The 20,766-nt window shown below is 36.6% G+C and overlaps 1 protein-coding gene across 2 annotated transcripts in view; it reads right to left on the bottom strand.

Annotated features, from left to right (window-relative positions):
* The window catches only part of FANCM (FA complementation group M), a 2,552,324-nt gene that overhangs the window by 170,239 nt on the left and 2,361,319 nt on the right, over positions 1 to 20,766 (bottom strand). For both annotated transcript variants that reach the window (XM_044074265.1, XM_044074264.1), the window contains exon 21: positions 1,528 to 1,915. In XM_044074265.1, coding sequence (XP_043930200.1) covers positions 1,528 to 1,915 — 388 coding nt within the window. The remainder of the gene's footprint in view (positions 1 to 1,527; positions 1,916 to 20,766) is intronic.

A 20,766-nucleotide genomic window follows, 5' to 3' on the forward strand; every position in this document is an offset into this window, starting at 1 on the left:
GAAAATAAATAATCCAAAAATTAACCAACAGTGCCCATTTAAAACAGAATATGTGGCAGATAAGAATGGTCGAAGACAGCTGTACTGTACAGTGACAGATTATAGACATTTAAAAACTTCTATACTACAACAAAATAAGAGCTATATAACATACATTCTCCAGCAGTTAATAAAGCATCAATAGCCCTGTTAAAGATAATAAAAATGGAGCAGACAGTATATGATTTAAGGAAAGAAGGATACAAGAGATATAATGAAGGAATTTAGAACCTACTTTTAGAAACTGAACAAAGGGGAGCTAGCTACCAAAGGAAATGAAAGAAAGATGTAATAAAGGGGTACTTACAGGAACTTGATATGAAGAAACTTGTGCAGGAGATGGGAATATATGTAGCACAGGCATTTTGGATGCCACCAAACAAGGGGATAATAAAGCTCCAGAGATGGAGGACAGTTTTTTTTTTTTTTTTTTGTCAGGGAGTAAACCCAAAGTCAAATGGGGCAGCTTGATGCAGCTGACTTGAGGCAGTCTTTAGTGCACTACTGGTATTTAGAAAGGACTGTTGGTATTTCATTAGCGTTCAGGACTGAAGGGCTTTAACATTCTAGGTGTTGTACAAAGTGTAGAAGCTGCTTGCTATATAGTAAGCAGTCTGTTATTGTTTAAAAAGAGAGCATTTTTCCCTTTTAAGGACCTTTTGTTCTGGTGCTTAGGAATGAGGGGACCTTTTCTGATGTGGGTGCCAGATCGGGAAAATTTCTAGCAAGGCTCTGGTTAGGAGTAAATTTTCAAAGGGACTGTGTTGCTAAACTAAGACCTGATGCATCAAAATCTCAGTTTACTGAATATGAGCATTAATGTGACCTTGGATTATGTGGGATGCAAGTTCCCACATCCCTTATGCAGGGTCCTTTACCCAATGTACTGCTTTACTAAAGTTACTCGGACTGAGTAATATCTGTAAGGTTATGGATTTTCAAAGAAACGGGACCTCATTGCCACTTGTCTCAGGTGATAAAAGATGATCTAGTTTTCACTTTCAGAAGCTTCCATTCTTATTTACTCAGTTTGATCAATACTCAGGAAAGGCAGCTGAAGTGGCTGAGGCATGATTATGAGTGGGAGACCATTTAAAACACAATAAAGATAGGAAATAAGATTTAAGAATTAAGCAGCATAACTTTACAGTTAACCACACTTAGGATTTACTGTTCAATCTTCCTTGAATGAAATGCATAACAACGTAAATGGAAATCCATTTCTTTAAAAGACAATAATGTGAAGTCAAATTATATAACTACTGACTAAATGCATAAGCATAATGATTGGAAACAAGTGAACGTTTTTTACCTGTAGCTGTCATCAAAGAAAATAAATAATCCAAAAATTAACCAACAGTGCCCATTTAAAACAGAATACGTGGCAGATAAGAATGGTCGAAGACAGCTGTACTGTACAGTGACAGATTATAGACATTTAAAAACTTCTATACTACAACAAAATAAGATAAGAAAAAAAATACTTGCCCGCTTTTACTCTGTCCTTCTCCACAATAATACATATCCTTTCAAACATGTTTTGCAGCTGATGAATGTGTTCTGTAAATTTATTTTTATTCATACTGCTTGCAAAGTCAGATACAAGTTTTCTTGTCACAGCCATCCTGTTGCTCACAATATAATCACATCCACAAAGTGATTGGATCTCTGTTTTAATGCTATACTTTATTCTTAAACAAGAAGCCACTTCTGGTCCAGAAGAAATCTCACGGCTATCTACAAGAACACAAAGTGGAGATGTCTTTCCTTGAATACCAAATGATCCATTTGACTGAATGCACGAACTTTCATTAGATGGAATTTTACTCGTGAGAATGGAGGTGGTGCTTGAACTGGCATTTGCAAACAAATTTTCCTGTAGTCAGAAAAAAGTATAATCATGGAATCATACATTCAAGGATAATATTAAAAGTAATTTTCCAAATGAATTAGTATTTGCTTTAAATTATTTTAACAGACCTTTAAACATAAATTTATCTGGCACTTTAGCTCAATGACTCAAATGGGCACTCTAATTTTTACCAGCATCTAGAAAGCTGCACATAAAAGCCTGTTCCCATCTACTCTAAATATAATGGTAAATTCAGGAATAAACCTTCAGGTAAAACTCCCAAATGAATGAACTACATAGCAAAAGAAGGAAAATAATGAAAAGTCAGAGCACCATCTCCCTAGCTCAAGACCACACTGAAATGTGCCAGCAAGGACCTTAATGAGCACTACTAGAAAATGTAAAGCTAAGTATGATATTAAGGTTGCTACAGATACCAAAGGAAAACCACAAGTGTTTCTTCAGTTATGTCAGAAAATGAAGGAATAATGTTCAACAGTGTTCTGAACTCGTTCAAACCATCATCATCATCATCATCACATTCAAATCCCAAGGATACAGCCAATATACTAGCAGAAACATTTTATGTTAATTTCCCTGTATCTACTGTTGCACCCGCTATCGCAGAACATTTAGTTTCTATTGTAATCACATTAGAATGAGTCTTAGAATCTCGGACCAAATGTTAAAAATAATGTTAATACAGGACCATATGACATACCAGGCTGTATTCTTATCAGTGCCCTTACTTAAACTGTTCAACCTCAGACTATCTACATTGTCCCTGATGCCTATAGAACAGCAACAGTGCCTCCTCTACAGACCCAGGGGATTACAAACTGATCATCCTCACATATCATAGCAGAACTCCTTTATGCAGATATAGGCAACTTAACTGGTGAAGGGCAGGTCCTGTCTCCTGAACTTAAACTCCTTTGATAAAAGTTAGAGACTATGGGCAGTGGTTACTCTGTGTGTGCTGCATACCTTGACCTGGTCAAGGCTTCTGATACCATCCTCCATGAAGGGATTACTGAAAAGTTAGACAAACAATGCAAATCCCACCCCACCATTATCCTCTGGATTGCAAGCTGGTTATTCAATAGATCACAGATAGTAAACACTGCTGGTACCCTCCCGGAATGTAGAAATATAACTAATGGGGTACTGCAGGGAACAGTGCTGGGCCCCCGCTACTATTTAGCATTTATACTGCAGACATCCAAACCACTATCCCTGAAGTGTGGTTGACCAAATGTGCTGATGACTGCATGCTGGGCACTGTTATCTACTCGCTCATCCACTGATATTAAACTGTTCCAAAAAGGGCTGGAATATGCAGACAGCTGGTGCATGCTTGTGACTAAAAACAGTCTCAACCTAAATGCAAAAAATAAATAAATAAAAAAATAAAAAGTACACTGTACTATTCAGAAAAAAAAAAGCTGTTCCCACTTAATATGTTGTAAGTGGTACTCCTCTTTAAAGAGATACCGTCAGGAGAGATCTAGGTAGTTATGTTGACAACTCTCTCATTCAGTCGTCATATTTACATTATAGTCAGGAAATACTATCAGGCCCAGTCAATTTCCAAGGGAATATATTCAACAATAAAAAATGCCATCCTTCCACTGTACAATTCCCTTAATAGACCCATCATCAAATATAGTGCCCTCTTTGGTATATACAAATAAAAGTATATCACTCAAGTGGAAAGGGCCCAATGATGTTTAAGCACAAAAAAAAAAAAGGCCTTAAATCCTTCGACTATGCTAACAGATTAGCACGATTAGCACAACTCTACTTATACTACTCAGTAGTTTACGGACTGTCCTGGAGAGACCTGGGTCTGACTTTTTGAGCCATAAAATACCCAATTTTATTTGACCTCCTATTTCATCACAAAACCAGTAGCTCATACCCATACCCATAATACTCATAATAGGGACAACAAATAAACAAGACTTCCTGGAGGGATGGGTTCCTCTTCCCAATTTAACTTATTACTGGCTTGTGGAATAAGTTCGACAGAACAAGCAAAGTTCTACTTTATCTGCCTTTCAGGTTAGTTTTGATAAGTAGACAAATTCAAACCAGGGTTATCATGTATAGCCAGGGGCGGCTCGTGCTATCGGACTGCAGCCCTCCCACCTAGAAAAAAACAAAAGAAAAATCTGTAAAACTAAAAAACAAAAACAGAAAAAAAAAATCACGAGTCCCGACTCCTCTGCACATGCATAGACACATTAGAAGAACTGAAACTGCCTTTATCAGCAGTCCGGATAGAGACAAAGAGGTACCCAGCAATCATTGCTGTGAGATACCCAGGAATCTGTGCGGTGACGACCGCACAGAAGAGGAGCTCCAGACTGCTTCGGCTGCAGGCAGAACCATGAGGACTGAGCTGCTCTTGCGGGACTTTCATTGTGTGGGCTTGACGGATTACTGCTTCAGGTAGGTGTTTGGTCGCTGGCTGGATTGTTCATTTGTGAAACGGGTAGGACGTACACGTGTGTGTGTGTGTGTGTGTGTGTGTGTGTGTGTGTGTGTGTGTGTGTGTGTGTGTGTGTGTGTGTAAAATGCCCCAGTTACTATATACTGGTGGCTACAGAACAAATGGTGGTGGGTAGAGATACTCAGGCTTGAACCCTGTACCTTGGATGCAGGTGGCAAGGACCTGAATTCCCTATCCACCACCATTTCTAAAAAAAAAAATTGCAGATTTTTGCCTCATATTTGTTCTGTTCCTCATAAAATCTGTGGTTTCTTTATCTACATTTTTCCTTGCAAAGTCTGTAGTGCAGTGGTGCACTGGCAGCATTGCTGCCTAACAGCTACAGGTTCTCTGGTTTGATTCTTGGCTGGGGTGCCTTCTGTGTGGTGTCTGCATGTCCTCCCATCTTACAAAGATGTGTCTGGCATTTCTCCCTGCTCTGCTGAAAATCGTCTTTTGTTCCAAGTTAGACTAGTTTCCTGGTTAAATGTTTAAAAATAACAGGCATTTGAATTTCAGACTTCATATTCTTCAGAAAGTACATGGTAACACAAAACTGTTCTAGCAGTTGTCTAAGTTTATAACATGGATATTTGAAATGTGGCCCTATTTTTGGGACTGTATTCCCCCATTATTGGCTTCATCCAGGTATTTTGTGCTAAGGCTGAGAGTTATCTATGGTGAGAACTGAATTCATTGAATGTTTGTGGGCTGTATTTCCCCCCATTACTGGCTTTGTCCACATGTTTTTTGCTAAGAGGTTGAGAGCTATAGTGAGAACTGAATTCACTGAATATGTTTGGGAGCTGTATTCCCCCCATTATTGGCTTTGTCCAGGTGTTTTGTGCCAAGAGGTTGACAGCTATGGTGAGAACTGAATTCACTAAATGGTAGCCATTTAAGTTAGTCTTCCTCTCTTTCACAAAACAGCTAATTTGGCATAGTGGTATGTTTCTCTAACTGTTTTGCACAGGGTCCCCTGGGTTAAAGACATGGCAGTGAAATGTATAGTGGTAACACAGCATTTTATTCTAGCAACTTCCCAACATTATACAAGCAATGTTTAAAATGTGTCCCTGGTTTTTGGGCTTTTGCCCCCCCCCCAAATAAATTTCAGCTTTTTCCAGATTTCTTGTGCTGCAAAGTTCAGAGATACAACTGCGTGTCAAGCAGAGTTTACAAGGAGCTGAGAGCTGCAGGGGAACAACACTTTAGTGCTGCTTATTCTGAGTCTGCTTGCATTGTTAATAGCACAACAGGTAGTGTACTTGCTTTTGATGCAGAAGGCTGTGGGTTCTACTCCCACAGTAGATAGATGCATTGCTGATACTGTACTGTGTTGTAAAGTGGGTGGATGCTGCAGTCCTTTTTGGCAAAGATACCTAGAGTAGTAACTATGAACCTGTTATCAGTTTGCCATACAGTCCCTATTGCGATATTACTAGCTTATAGCTTATTTTTTTTAATGCATGCAACATAGGCAATTTATTCCTCAAGGGCAACAGGCATTTTTATTTGTAGATGAATAAACAATGACATATAATGTTGTTTGCTAGCAGCAACCTCTTCATTGTTACAGATTTCTTGAATGTGGAATTATTTAGATGACTTTTACTACTTCAGAGATTGTGCATATTTACTGATACTGGTGGACTGTAGAAGGCTGAGTAGACTTTTATGATGGAAATGTTCTGAATTGGGTAGTTTTGTCATTGGTGCATGCATTTTGTTTCATTGTTTACTGGAAAAATGTTCAAAACAATAAATTTAAAATGCCGTCTAACAACTGCACTGTATTGTACAAGGAATATAATTTAGTACAATCAGGAAGGTGTATCAAAGAGCACATGTATGTTTCATGTGCAAGGGGCCTATGATTTGAAAACAGCCCAAAGTTAATCTTTATCTGCCACTGGCAAAATGTATTTTCTTTGCATGTGGGTTTCAATGCTGGTTCATTGAATGTGAGTTTCAAGGGCAGAGAAGTTTTTAATGCTAAGCCTGTTTTCATTGTGAGACTGCATTGCTTTGTTTAGCAGATGTCTTAGTGCTTGTGTTGTAAAATACAAAATAACACTTTCAAATGAAATCCAAATCATCACAGAAGTAAAGCAGTATGCACATTAGTGTTTATGGTAAATGGAGTGAAATAGCCAAGTAATGGATCACTGGAATGACTTCAGGGGGGAGGGCTCCATTCAACCATGGTTTTGTGAGGGGGAAGGGCAGCAAACTCAAAGACAGCACCAGCTGAACTATACCTCCCAACTGTCCAGATTTTCACAGAATGAACAGATTTTTGCTACTTATTTTTGGTTTGTTCCTCATAAAATTTGTGGTTTTCTGGAAAATCATTTAGGAATTAAGTCACTAAATAATGACACACTGAGTTTCAGACTTCATAACCTTCAGAAAAATGCATGCTAAAGTAAGACCTGGTATTCTATCAACTGTCTCAGTTTATACAAGAGCAATTTTTAGTACTGTTTATATGTTCCTCCAATATATTTGGCCTTGTCCAGATGTATTGCATTAACAGGTTGAGAGGTACGTGCAAATAAATTGCTTTATAGAATTAGGCATAGCCAAACCTCTCAACTGTCCCCGATTTTGGCTCAAAATATTGCTCTTCCCCTGATAATCCCTCCGCAAAATAGCAATTTTGGAAGAAAACATGGAGGGTTTACAATTAAGAAATAACTGTAATAATCAGAGTTATAGATTACTTTTATTTCGGAAATGCATGTAGATTCTTTTATTTTGTGAGCTGCTTAAGATAGCAGTACTAACATTTAAAAAAGTGTCCCTTCTTTGACAGGTTCTCAGCTGTATTGTGTGGCTATTTTATATTCTTACATCACATTTTTGGTCCATTCATAAAATTGTGTTTTTTGGCAAATTAGTGGTAAATCATTAAAGACTGAAGTTAGAAAATAATGACATACATTTGAGTTTCAGATTTCATATCCTTCGGAAAATTCATACTAATGCAAGACCTACTATTCTATTATCTTTCTAAGTTTATAAGAGCAATATTTAAAAATTGTCCTTATTTTTGGGCCTTTGTCCCACTTCTATGTATGGCTTTGCCCAGATTTCTTGCTCTGAGGGTGAGAGGTATGACAAATGTGTCAGGGCCATCACAGTCAGCCAGAGACATTTCAAATTGTGACATACTTGTTGCACCCCACTCCCCCATGTAGTGACTCTGGATGTGTCCAAGCAAGGCAAGGAGCAGTTATGCAGTGTAAATGTGCAGGGTATCCCCCCATCCAAGGCAGACACAAGTACTACAGTGGCTTTTCATCTGTTCTTGATTTTGAAGTACTATAGTGGCTTTTCATCTGTTCTTTGCAGAATGGTCTGGTTTCTGTCATATTTTTGTACTGTTGATTTATGCTTATTACTCAGAAAGTGCCTGTTTCTCTGTGTTTTAAGTAGCAATGCTTTGATGACCATCAGGTAAGCTTGTCTGAGATCATAACATGCAAGTAAGCTTTAATAAGCATACTGTTAAAGACTTGCCGACATTGAAGCCTTTTTGTTGTGCCATGCAGAGAATACTTAACTAGATAATGAATAAGCATTGGGTATTGAAATGCATATGACAGTATTTGTAATAAAGGACAGGATTACATTATTTTCAGAAGCTCATTACACTGTTGTTCCAGTGATCTCTGAGGGCTTTACCCGTAAACTAAACAGAATGCCATTCATGTGTGGTCCATAACCTGTACAGTAATTCTTTAAGCAATGTATCTTGAGCTTGTTTCTTGTTTGCTTTTCATTTTTTATTTTGATCATGTTTTCTCCATGAAACAAGTAGATAGTTGTCAGGCAGCAGGTTTTATCTGGATAAGAAACATTTTTACAAGTGGGGGCATCACAGAGATTGCTACTTTCAGCATGTTACTTGGTACTTTAATAAAGCTGAATATAAATTATAATTAGAACTGCAGTGCAAGGAGAAGCGGTTTGAGTTGAGTGCTGCTTGTTTTTCTTATACTTGATTTTGACTGGCATTCCAGTAATGTATTTAAAAAGTAATTTATTTTTTTCATGCCTCACAACCTTTTTGTTTCCATCTAGATATTAAGCAAGCTGTCATGCAGCCAGTGCATTGAAATATTTTTATTCTTTTACACTTCATTGGTCTTGATTGGACTCTCATAATGAGGGTTTGGCACCCAGGACAGCATATTTAATAAAAGTTAGTTTTTGTGGTTTTGAGCATAGCTCCTCCCCTTTCTAGTTGGCTACACCACTTCCCATTGACCCCACCCATTCAGCTATCTCCTGCAGCCCCCCCTTTGATTTGCAGTCACCAGGTGCCACTGTGTATAGCTCATGATTTGGGAGGTGGAGACTAGTTAATACTTGTAAAGGATGTCAAGAACTTTTAAGTGCACCTATGTAAATGTTTATACGGCTTGGCCTCTCATGGTCTCAGTGATCACTTGACTGGTATTGTTCCTATGTTCCTAAAGGGTTAATTCTATGGAGCTGGTAAACAGCTTCATACTGTAGCTATTTTGTTGATTTTCTCAAGTCTCATGACAAAATGTATGACTGAGCAAGTCACTTAAGAAGAAATTACTCTAAGATAACTCTTGCAAAACTGTACTTTCCTTGTTAATAACCAAACAAAATAAAAATAATTTCTTAGAGACATGTAATTCTTAACAATGGAAATATGTTTGGTGTGTGTGTGTGTGTGTGTGTGTGTGTGTGTGTGTGTGTGTGTGTCTGTGGGGTCAAGAAATAAGGTGAGACTAGTATTTTGGATGCAGATCTTTAACAGGAATAACTACACAGAATATTTAATTCATAACATGGGAATGGAGAAAGGAGATTTTGACAACAGGCATGACTGCATGTAGGGGAACAGAAAACTGGCAAGAGGGGCTGTAATTTACTGGAGAAAACAGTAAAAGGAAGCAAGGTATGTGGAGCAAATAACTAGAGAGAGAAAGGTAACAGAGTGAGATGAGGCCAAGAAGTTTGGACTGCAGATTAAAGACTGCCTTCCCAACCAGGGATTGGTAACACAGTATGGGCAAAAAGAAAGGGACAGGGAAATCCAAAGTGAAAGACTTGCTGTGGCAGAGTTTTTAGTAAAATCTAGGACAGAAGCTGCTGTTAAAAAGGAATGATTACTAGGGCGTATATAATACTGTACAATAACCATAATCAATCAGAAGAGGTTTAAAAATATTGGGAAGAGGGACTTGAAAAGCAATTGACAAGGGAAAATGGGAAATATATGTATGGCTCCCAAGTATGCAACAAAGTCCAGAAGGTTTAGGATTTTTGCGTGAAAGTGATTGCACAGGTATTTTTTCACCCTAAGAAGGCTTCAAAGAATTTTTCCTCAGACAGATACCAAATGCTGGAGATATGATTGGGAGGGTCTTAGCTGCTTTCTCATGGTCAGGACTGGAGCATACACTCTATATGCCCTTTCAGTTAAATCCTACTGTGGAATACCAGTCCAGTTGCTTATTTGTGCTTTCACAGAATTACTAGCCTATTCCTTCCAGTTTCCCTGGTACAGCAGAAGATCTTAGGTTTTCTCTGTGTGCTCTGCGTTCTAAAGCTACATTTTTTTGAAACAATTCTTTTTGAGAAGTCTCATACTCTGCCAGTTTTTTCTTCATTTCAGCCTTTAATTTTTGCAGTTTTATCATCTTATCTGAATAGCTTGATAAAGCTTCTTCTATTTTTTTTTCCAGCCTTTGAGTTGATACACTCCTTCAATATTTCATTTATTTTAATCACCTTTGAGTACATTTGATTTACTTTTCTTCTACATTACTGGAAGCCATCTCTTGCACCAAAGCTGAAGCTTGAACTGCTTTTTGCTGAACAGCTGCAGGATTCTACCCAGTAAGTGTTTTCATTTCACCTTTTCTAGTTGATTTTCTTTCTGGTTCTCTAAATTTCTTCTTTGCTGGTATCCAGACAGTGTACTTACCAGCCAGTCATTTAATTTTACTTAGTCTGGCAGAATTACAAGCTCTTATTTCTCAGTTTCTTTTTTCATACTGGAAGAGCTGAAATTAACTTGTTGATCAGTGTGCAAATATTTTTGAAGAGCCCAGGGAACATGTTTTTGAGAGTGCAATGATCTGATAGATTTAAAAAAAATCCCCTACAGAGTATATTGTCAAAAATATTTGGGAAGCAAATGGCTGTAACTGAGGAAATTATTATTTTTTTTTTTTAGCTGGGACATAGGATCCAAATTGCCTAAACATAGTAAGACCTTAAAAATGCAAAAGACACAATGTAAACTCAGAACTGAAACAAAAGCAAGAAAACCAAAGAAATAGAAAATGCCACAGTGGAAGAAGATACCAGTAAAAATAAACAATGAAAATCCAGAAGTTCCAATAAATCCACAGGATACACCAAGGCAGATGAGATAAAACTAATTTAATGAACGGTAAGCACTTTCATGCTGTCATGAGCACTTCTTCAGACCATATAAAATCACATTTCAAATACACAGCTTAAATAATGCATAAAATTAAAAACAAACCTATCACAACATAAAATCACTTAAATAGTCTCTGCCTCTTAAAAAAAGGTTTTAAAGGGATGGAGGTATTCAAACCTGGTGGTACATTACTATGTAGCCTAATAATCCAACTACTCTCCCTCTGTTCTAAAACAATGTTAAGATCTCCTAATCTACTACCAGGTTTTAACTGTTCAAGTACTCTAAACATAAATGTATGTATAGGATCTGTATTCATCACATGACTAGCTAAGGCATTTTTAGAGTCGCTCTTCCTGATGGCTTACGTATCCTTTCCCTTAGCTGTCTCTCAGTCTTTCCTACGTAAAAATTTGGACAGGTCTGACAACTAGCTAAATAAACTACATAAGTACTGCAGCAATTTGTATGAAAATAACTAATATATTTCAAATGTGTAATAGGATGTATAAAGCCAGACGCTGTATCTATAAATGAACAGTAATTACAGTTGCCACACCTAGTGGTAGATCCCATATTTTTGAAACTATGTGTATTCTTATTCTCATAACATAAAATCTGTTTAAGATTACGTTTGTTTTTAAAAGCAAAGTTGGGTTGTGGTCCAACAATCTGACTAATTTTTTCATGTGACATAAGAATAGGCCAGTTTTTCTTAATAATGTCACGAAAAACTCTATGGTCACTAGTGTAATTCATAGTGAAATTCACTAGATGTTGGTTATATTGTTGTCTATTCCCATTATGAGAAACAATATTATTCTCATAAAGAAAGGGGTGAGCATTCGGTGGTCTTAGTTCAACAACTTCACGTTCCATCTGATCAACCTCATTATGTCTGTAACCTCTAGACTTAAATTTGTCTTTTAATTTAGATAGGTCTGTAACAAACACATCTTGGACACTATCAAGTCTAGACATCCGCATGCCCTGACCCTTCAATACATTCCTGAAGACCCTCTTCGGATGCATGCTATTCCTGTGAATGATGCATAGTAATGTACCACCAGGGTTGAATACCTCCATCCCTTTAAAACCTTTTCTTAAGAGGCGGAGACTATTTAAGTGATTTTATCTTGTGATAGGTTTGTTTGTAATTTTATGCATTATTTAAGCTGTGTATTTGAAATGTGATTTTATATGGTCTGAAGAAGTGCTCATGAGAGCATGAAAGTGCTTACCATTCATTAAATTAGTTTTATCACATCTGCCTTGGTGTATCCTGTGGATTTATTGGAACTTCTGGATTTTCATTGTTTATTTCCACAGGTATTTTCTTCCACTGTGGCATTTTTTATTTCTTTGGTTTTCTTGCTATTTGTGTTACTGCTACTGTGGACCATGGCAGATGTGAATGGAATTGAATTAGATTACATTCCTAAATCTAAATGTTTTAACTTGAAGTATTTTGAAAATATGACTCTGGTATCGGAGAATCCGCTACTTAATTGTACTACTGGGAACATAACTGATGATGTAATCGACCCTGGTTACGACCGCTCATTGATGTTTAGATAATAAAGGACATTAGAAGCAGATTTACAAAAGTTGAAACAATATCAGTGTCAGCGACTTCATTTTGAAGCCTGTATTCACCATAAAGTTGTTCCACAGGGCCTTCGCATTTTGCGAATGCCTACATATGGTGAGCAATTTCTAGATTTATTGAGAGATTGGCAGCAACTGAATTTAGAATTAAGCTTTAGCCAAATGCAGCTATTAATACAATACTTTCTTCTGTTTGAACAACAACTTATTACTGCCATCCATGAAAGACAATCTAATATGTGTGCCTCTTTCCCAGAGAATGTGATATCCCCAGCTTTAGATGAACTGACTGAAAAAACAGTCTCTTTCCAAAATCGCCTTTTCAACATCAGGAGGCGTAAGTTGGAAAGAGATTTACGTGATTTTTCTAATGGGCACGTCTTTTCATGGCCGAGAATTCCAGCTACCGGCTCAAATTTGGAGCCAGTGATAGAACGCAATGATTCTTCGATTCGATTGGACAAGATCAACACACCTATCTCGATAATGTCATCATGGAGACCAGAAGTGTTGCCAGATGATGATACGATGATTACATGGGATTTAGCGGTTCCAATTCAGACGGAAGCAGTTATAACAGCAGCTCCAGTAGATATCGCTACGAATGAACAACCTACTTTTACATCTTTGGTAAGTCAATAGTCGAATGAGCAAACGGTTAAGCCTAAGGATAAGTCTGTTCATATCCCTTTGGTTTTCCCGCCTCTCCCTTTACCCATACGGGACACCAATACACACAAAGACAAGATACAGTCACAAACAGAGGGAGAAAACGCTCCCTACAATTATCAGAGACAGAAAAGATGTCTCCACAAAAGATAAAGGAGATGTGGCAGAAGTCGACCAGGGATTAATTTGTAATCTGTCTAACAGGACTTTTTCGAACATTGAGCTAAATGTATTAAATAAAGGTATGTTGTTTATACCAGCTTCTAATATGTATTTATCAGACATGATAATTGATATTAAAACGTTCACTCGAAATGTTATCCTATGAACTATGTTTGGTAATATGAATAAGAGTATTTATAAGAAGCCTAGTTGCTTTATACCTGTTTTAGATCCCATATTAGAAGCGTTTAGCTGTTTATGTGAAAAAGAAGTTGCAGCCTATTTTTTGAATACAGCTTGTAAACGGAAATATTTTAGAAATTTGACTAATGATGAATGGACTGTTTTATGTACATTGCAAAATGATGATTCAGTTATTTTTAGACCAGCAGATAAGGGAGGTTCTTTGGTCATTCCTGACAGGGAATGCTATTTTGAGTTAATGGATGAGTTATTAAATGATGTCAATATATATTGTTCTATTGATTTAGATACTGTGTATCATACTATTGATAAGATTCATAGAAATTTAAATAGTTATTTAGCTAGTAATATGATTAGTCTTGATTTATATAATTATTTTAGAATTACACATCCTATTATACCTGTTCTGAATGGGCTACCTAAAGTAAATAAGTCAATGGACATAACCCCTATGAGACCCATTATTTCTGTTGGGGGATGGGCCACTGAATCTATGTCTATTTTTGTAGAGAAAGAGTTAAGAATGCTGGTGGACAAATCTGAAGTGATTCTTAAAGACACTAGACATTTTGTTGTATCTATGTCTTTGTTTTTAAGTTCTTGTTCTAATGTTAATGATTTAAGGTTTATTACATTGGATGTGCAATCACTTTTTACGAGCATACCCAATGAACAAGGTTTAAAAATGCTATATGATGTTATAAAAAGAGATGGTAGTTTTGCTGATAGTAAGAATATTTTCCTATGTGGTCTACTCAGTATTATACTAGAGCATAACTTATTTTGTTCTAATGGACAGTATTACTGGCAAAGGCAGGAGGGTAGCCATGGGGACCCCTTTCACTAATAGTTATGCTAATCTCGTTATGAGTGGTTGGGAAGAAAAATACATGTTGGGTCAGCATATGTACAGGAAATACATTGCTTTCTTTAAAAGATTTGTAGACGACCTACTTATTCTATGGCAAGGGCCATGTGAAGAAATACCACAGTTTGTGCAATATTTAAATAGAACCACTGATTTTCTCAAATTTATATACCACCATTCATATACTTCTATAGATTTTTTAGATGTTAAGATATATATAATATCAGATGGACATATAGCTACACGAATGTAGGGTTAATGCTACCCTTCACAGGAATAGCATGCATCCGAAGAGGGTCTTCAAGAATGTATTAAAGGGTCAGGGCATGCGGATGTCTAGACTTGATAATGTCCAAGATGTGTTTGTTACAGACATATCTAAATTAAAAGATGAATTTAAGTCTAGAGGTTACAAACATAATGAGGTTGATCAGATGGAATGTGAAGTTGTTGAACTAAGACCAACGAATGCTCACCCCTTTCTTTATGAGAATATTGTTTCTCATAATGGGAATAGACAACAATATAACCAACATCTAGTGAATCTCACTATAAATTACACTAGTGACCATAGAGATTTTTGTGACATTATTAAGAAAAACTGGCCCATTCTTATGTCACATGAAAAAATTAGTCAAATTGTAGGACCAAAACCCAACTTTGCTTTTAAAAACAAACATAATCTTAAACAGATGTTATGTTATGAGAATAAAAATACACATAGTTTCAAAAATATGGGATCTACCACTAGGTGTGGAAACTGTAATTACCGTTCATTTATAGATACAGCGTCTAGCTTTATACATCCTATTACACATTTGAAATATATTAGTTATTTTCATACCAATTGCTGCAGTACTTACATAGTTTATTTAGCTAGTTGTCAGACCTGTCCAAATTTTTATGTAGGAAAGACTAAGAGACAGCTAAGGGAAAGGATACGTGAGCATTTGTTAGCCATCAGGAAGACCGACTCTAAAAATGCCTTAGCTAGTCATGTGATGAATACAGATCCTACACATACATTTATGTTTAGAGTACTTGAACAGTTAAAACCTGGTAGTAGATTAGGAGTTCTTAACAATGTTTTAGAACAGAGGGAGAGTAGTTGGACTATTAGGCTACATAGTAATGTACCACCAGGTTTGAATACCTCCATCCCTTTAAAACCTTTTCTTAAGACGCGGAGACTATTTAAGTGATTTTATCTTGTGATAGGTTTGTTTGTAATTTTATGCATTATTTAAGCTGTGTATTTGAAATGTGATTTTATATGGTCTGAAGAAGTGCTCATGAGAGCATGAAAGTGCTTACCGTTCATTAAATTAGTTTTGGATTTATTGGAACTTCTGGATTTTCATTGTTTATTTCCACTGGTATCTTCTTCCAGTGTGGCATTTTTTATTTCTTTGGTTTTCTTGCTATTTGTGTTACTGCTACTATGGACCATGACGGATGTGAATGGAATTGAATTAGATTACGTTCCTAAATCTAAACGTTTTAACTTGAAGTATTTTGAAAATATGACTCTGATATCTGAGAATCCGCTACTTAATTGTACTACTGGGAACATAACTGATGATGTAATCAACCCTGGTTACGACCGCTCATTGATGTTTAGAGAATTAAGGACATTAGAAGTAGATTTACAAAAGTTGAAACAATATCAGTGTCAGCGACTTCATTTTGAAGCCTGTATTCACCATAAAGTTGTTCCACAGGGCCTTCGCATTTTGCGAATGCCTACATATGGTGAGCAATTTCTAGATTTATTGAGAGATTGGCAGCAATTGAATTTAGAATTAAGCTTTAGCCAAATGCAGCTATTAATACAATACTTTCTTCTGTTTGAACAACAACTTATTACTGCCATCCATGAAAGACAATCTAATATGTGTGCCTCTTTCCCAGAGAATGTGATATCTCCAGCTTTAGATGAACTGACTGAAAAAAACAGTCTCTTTCCAAAATCGCCTTTTCAACATCAGGAGGCGTAAGTTGGAAAGAGATTTATGTGATTTTTCTAATTGTCACGTCTTTTCATGGCCGAGAATTCCAGCTACCCGCTCAAATTTGGAGCCAGTGATAGAACGCAATGATTCTTCGATTCAATTGGACAAGATCAACACACCTATCTCGATGATGTCATCATGGAGACCAGAAGTGGTGCCAGATGATGATACAATGATTACACGGGATTTAGAGGTTCCAATTTAGACAGAAGCAGTTATAACAGCAGCTCCAGTAGATATCGCTACGAATGAACAACCTACTTTTACATCTTTGGTAAGTCAATAGTCGAATGAGCAAACGGTTAAGCCTAAGGATAAGTCTGTTCATATCCCTTTGGTTTTCCCTCCTCTCCCTTTACCCATACGGGACACCAATACACATAAAGACAAGATACAGTCAAACAGAGGGAGAAAATGCTCCCTACAATTATCAGAGACAGAAAAGATGTCTCCACAAAAGATAAAGAAGATGTGGCAGAAGTCGACCAGGGATTAATTTGTAATCTGTCTAACAGGACTTTTTTGAACATTGAGCTAAATGTATTAAATAAAGGTATGTCGTTTATACCAGCTTCTAATATGTATTTATCAGAGATGATAACTGATATTAAAACGTTCACTCGAAATTTTATGCTATGAACTATGTTTGATAATATGAATAAGAGTATTTATAAGAAGCCTAGTTGCTTTATGCCTGTTTTAGATCCCATATTAGAAGCGTTTAGCTGTTTATGTGAAAAAGAAGTTAGAGCCTATTTTTTGAATACAGCTTGTAAACGGAAATATTTTAGAAATTTGACTAATGATGAATGGACTGTTTTATGTACATTGCAAAATGATGATTCAGTTATTTTTAGACCAGCAGATAAGGGAGGTTCTTTGGTCATTCTTGACAGGGAATGCTATTTTGAGTTAATGGATGAGTTATTAAATGATGTCAATATATATTGTTCTATTGATTTAGATACTGTGTATCATACTATTGATAAGATTCATAGAAATTTAAATAGTTATTTAGCTAGTAATATGAGTAGTCTTGATTTATATAATTATTTTAGAATTACACATCCTATTATACCTGTTCTGAATGGTCTACCTAAAGTAAATAAGTCAATGGACAGACCCCCTATGAGACCCATTATTTCTGGTGGGGGATGGGCCACCGAATCTATGTCTATTTTTGTAGAGAAAGAGTTAAGAATGCTGGTGGACAAATCTGAAGTGATTCTTAAAGACACTAGACATTTTGTTGTCTCTGTGTCTTTGTTTTTAAGTTCTTGTTCTAATGTTAATGATTTAAGTTTTATTACGTTGGATGTGCAATCACTTTTTACGAGCATACCCAATGAACAAGGTTTAAAAATGCTATATGATGTTATAAAAAGGGATGGTAGTTTTGCTGATAGTAAGAATATTTTGCTATGTGGTCTACTCAGTATTATACTAGAGCATAATGTATTTTGTTTTAATGGTCAGTATTACTGGCAAAGGCAGGAGGTAGCCATGGGGACCCCTTGCACTAAAAGTTATGCTAATCTCGTTATGAGTGGTTGGGAAGAAAAATACATGTTGGGTCAACATATGTACAGGAAATACATTGCTTTCTTTAAAAGATTTGTAGATGACCTACTTATTCTATGGCAAGGGCCATGTGAAGAAATACCACAGTTTGTGCAATATTTAAATAGAACCACTGATTTTCTCAAATTTATATACCACCATTCATATACTTCTATAGATTTTTTAGATGTTAAGATATATATATAATATCAGATGGACATATAGCTACACGAATGTAGGGTTAATGCTACCCTGCACAGGAATAGCATGCATCCAAAGATGGTCTTCAAGAATGTATTAAAGGGTCAGGGCATGCCGATGTCTAGACTTGATAATGTCCAAGATGTGTTTGTTACAGACCTATCTAAATTAAAAGACGAATTGAAGTCTAGAGGTTACAAACATAATGAGGTTGATCAGATGGAACGTGAAGTTGTTGAACTAAGACCAACGAATGCTCACCCCTTTCTTTATGAGAATATTGTTTCTCATAATGGGAATAGACAACAATATCACCAACATCTAGTGAATTTCACTATAAATTACACTAGTGACCATAGAGTTTTTTGTGACATTATTAAGAAAAACTGGCCTATTCTTATGTCACATGAAAATATTAGTCAAATTGTAGGACCAAAACCCAACTTTGCTTTTAAAAACAAACATAATCTTAAACGGATGTTATGTTATGAGAATAAGAATGCACATAGTTTCAAAAATATGGGATCTACCACTAGGTGTGGAAACTGTAATTACTGTTCATTTATAGATACAGCGTCTAGCTTTATACATCCTATTACACATTTGAAATATATTAGTTATTTTCATACAAATTTCTGCAGTACTTATGTAGTTTATTTAGCTAGTTGTCAGACCTGTCCAAATTTTTATGTAGGAAAGACTAAGAGACAGCTAAGGGAAAGGATTTGTTAGCCATCAGGAAGACCGACTCTAAAAATGCCTTAGCTAGTCATGTGATGAATACAGATCCTACACATACATTTATGTTTAGAGTACTTGAACAGTTAAAACCTGGTAGTAGATTAGGAGATCTTAATATTTTAGAAGAGAGGGAGAGTAGTTGGATTATTAGGCTACATAGTAATGTACCACCAGGGTTGAATACCTCCATCCCTTTAAAACCTTTTCTTAAGAGGCGGAGACTATTTAAGTGATTTTATCTTGTGATAGGCTTGTTTGTAATTTTATGCATTATTTAAGCTGTGTATTTACTGCGGTGGTGGTGCTGCGGTAGCGTTGTCGCCTCATAGCAAGACGTTGTCCTGTTCGACTCTCAGCTAGAGCGTCTTCTGTGTGGAGGCATACGTGAATGGGGCGTGCCTTTGTTGAAGCTTGTGCGCCAGGGCTGGTAACCCGGTACGTAAAAATCCACTACCAATCATTAGCGGACCGGAGTTCCGCTGTGGTGACCCCTAACCGGGAAAAGCTGAAAGAGACGAACAAACAAATTTAAGCTGTGTATTTGAAATGTGATTTTATAAGGTCTGAAGAAGTGCTCATGAGAGCATGAAAGCGCTTACTGTTCATTAAATAATTTTTATCACATCTGCCTTGGTGTATCCTGTGGATTTATTGGAATCTTCTGAAACAAAAGCAGTTCACGGACTCCACTGGCAGCAAACTAGGTTAAGGAACAAACCCAGAGGGTTGAATTGTCACATAAAATCCTTTATTTGCTTGCAGTTGACTTTAGAGATTGTTGATCAAGGTGTCTCCACTGGCAGGAAAAGCAAATTATGATCTAGGAACCGTCTACTCTTAATGGTCCCACTCTCTTGAGGCGCACATTGTTAACTGATTGTTTCTACTGTTTCTAATGATGAAAGACATGCTTGCAAACACAACAGGTTGTTGGTTACAGTTTTATCTGCTAATGGCACTTTTCCTCACATTTAAAATAACTTATATATACAGCTCAGTGTAAGGAGAATCAAAATTACAGGCATTAAAATTTACCTTCTCTGAGATGGCGACCTTGGAGCCAGTATATACAGAGATCAGGGTATGGAGGCAGCTCACATTGGGGATGCAGGATCTTTGACTTGCTGCTGATCTTGAGCAAAAACATTTGTGCATAAGACTCCAGCAAATGGCACTTAAATTCCTATAGCAAATCCCAGGCTATTGTGGAAAGTAAGTAACTTTTATTATGTACTCCATCTAAAAACAGCCATGCAAATAGGGCAATGTGACTGGCTAAGCAGTCTTTTTTAATAGAGATGAATTACAACTACCACTCGAAAAATATCTATTATCTATTTAGCCAAGCGAAAAAGCATCTTATTCTATTAGGACTGCCAGTCTGTCAGCAAGTATAAAAGTTAATACAGTAATTAAAAATATGAATCACATCTCTCCCACAAACACACATTCAGATGCAGAGCTATTTGTATATAATAAAATAAGAAAAGTGCCACATAGGTAGGTATTGCAAGCCACATCATTAATTACTGCAATATTTGCATGCACATCCACAGTTAGTATCCCAAACCTCATCATCTACCTCCAGGAAAAGACAATGTAAGGTAAGATGAAGTTATTTTGAATAATTTACTTAAACTAAGACAAATATCTTTTTGAAATAACTCCTACATATAATAATTATTAGTCTACCTTCAATAATAGTGGAAATCCTTAGTATGAGTTTGCTTCCTGTATAAACTGTGCTGGTCAACAGCAGTTCCACCCTCAAGGGCAGTTAAGCATTGACTGATTGACTGAATGATGTGCGTACTGCACATTCACCATCTCTCATGAGGAGCCAAAAATGCTACTTACGCAACAGACTCCTATGATCTTCACAGCCAGACATTATGCATACCTTCTAGAGGCATAGCT

Source organism: Protopterus annectens, chromosome 6.part0 (assembly GCF_019279795.1).
Source record: "Protopterus annectens isolate FY-2018-M chromosome 6.part0, PAN1.0, whole genome shotgun sequence".
Taxonomy (NCBI): domain Eukaryota; kingdom Metazoa; phylum Chordata; order Ceratodontiformes; family Protopteridae; genus Protopterus; species Protopterus annectens.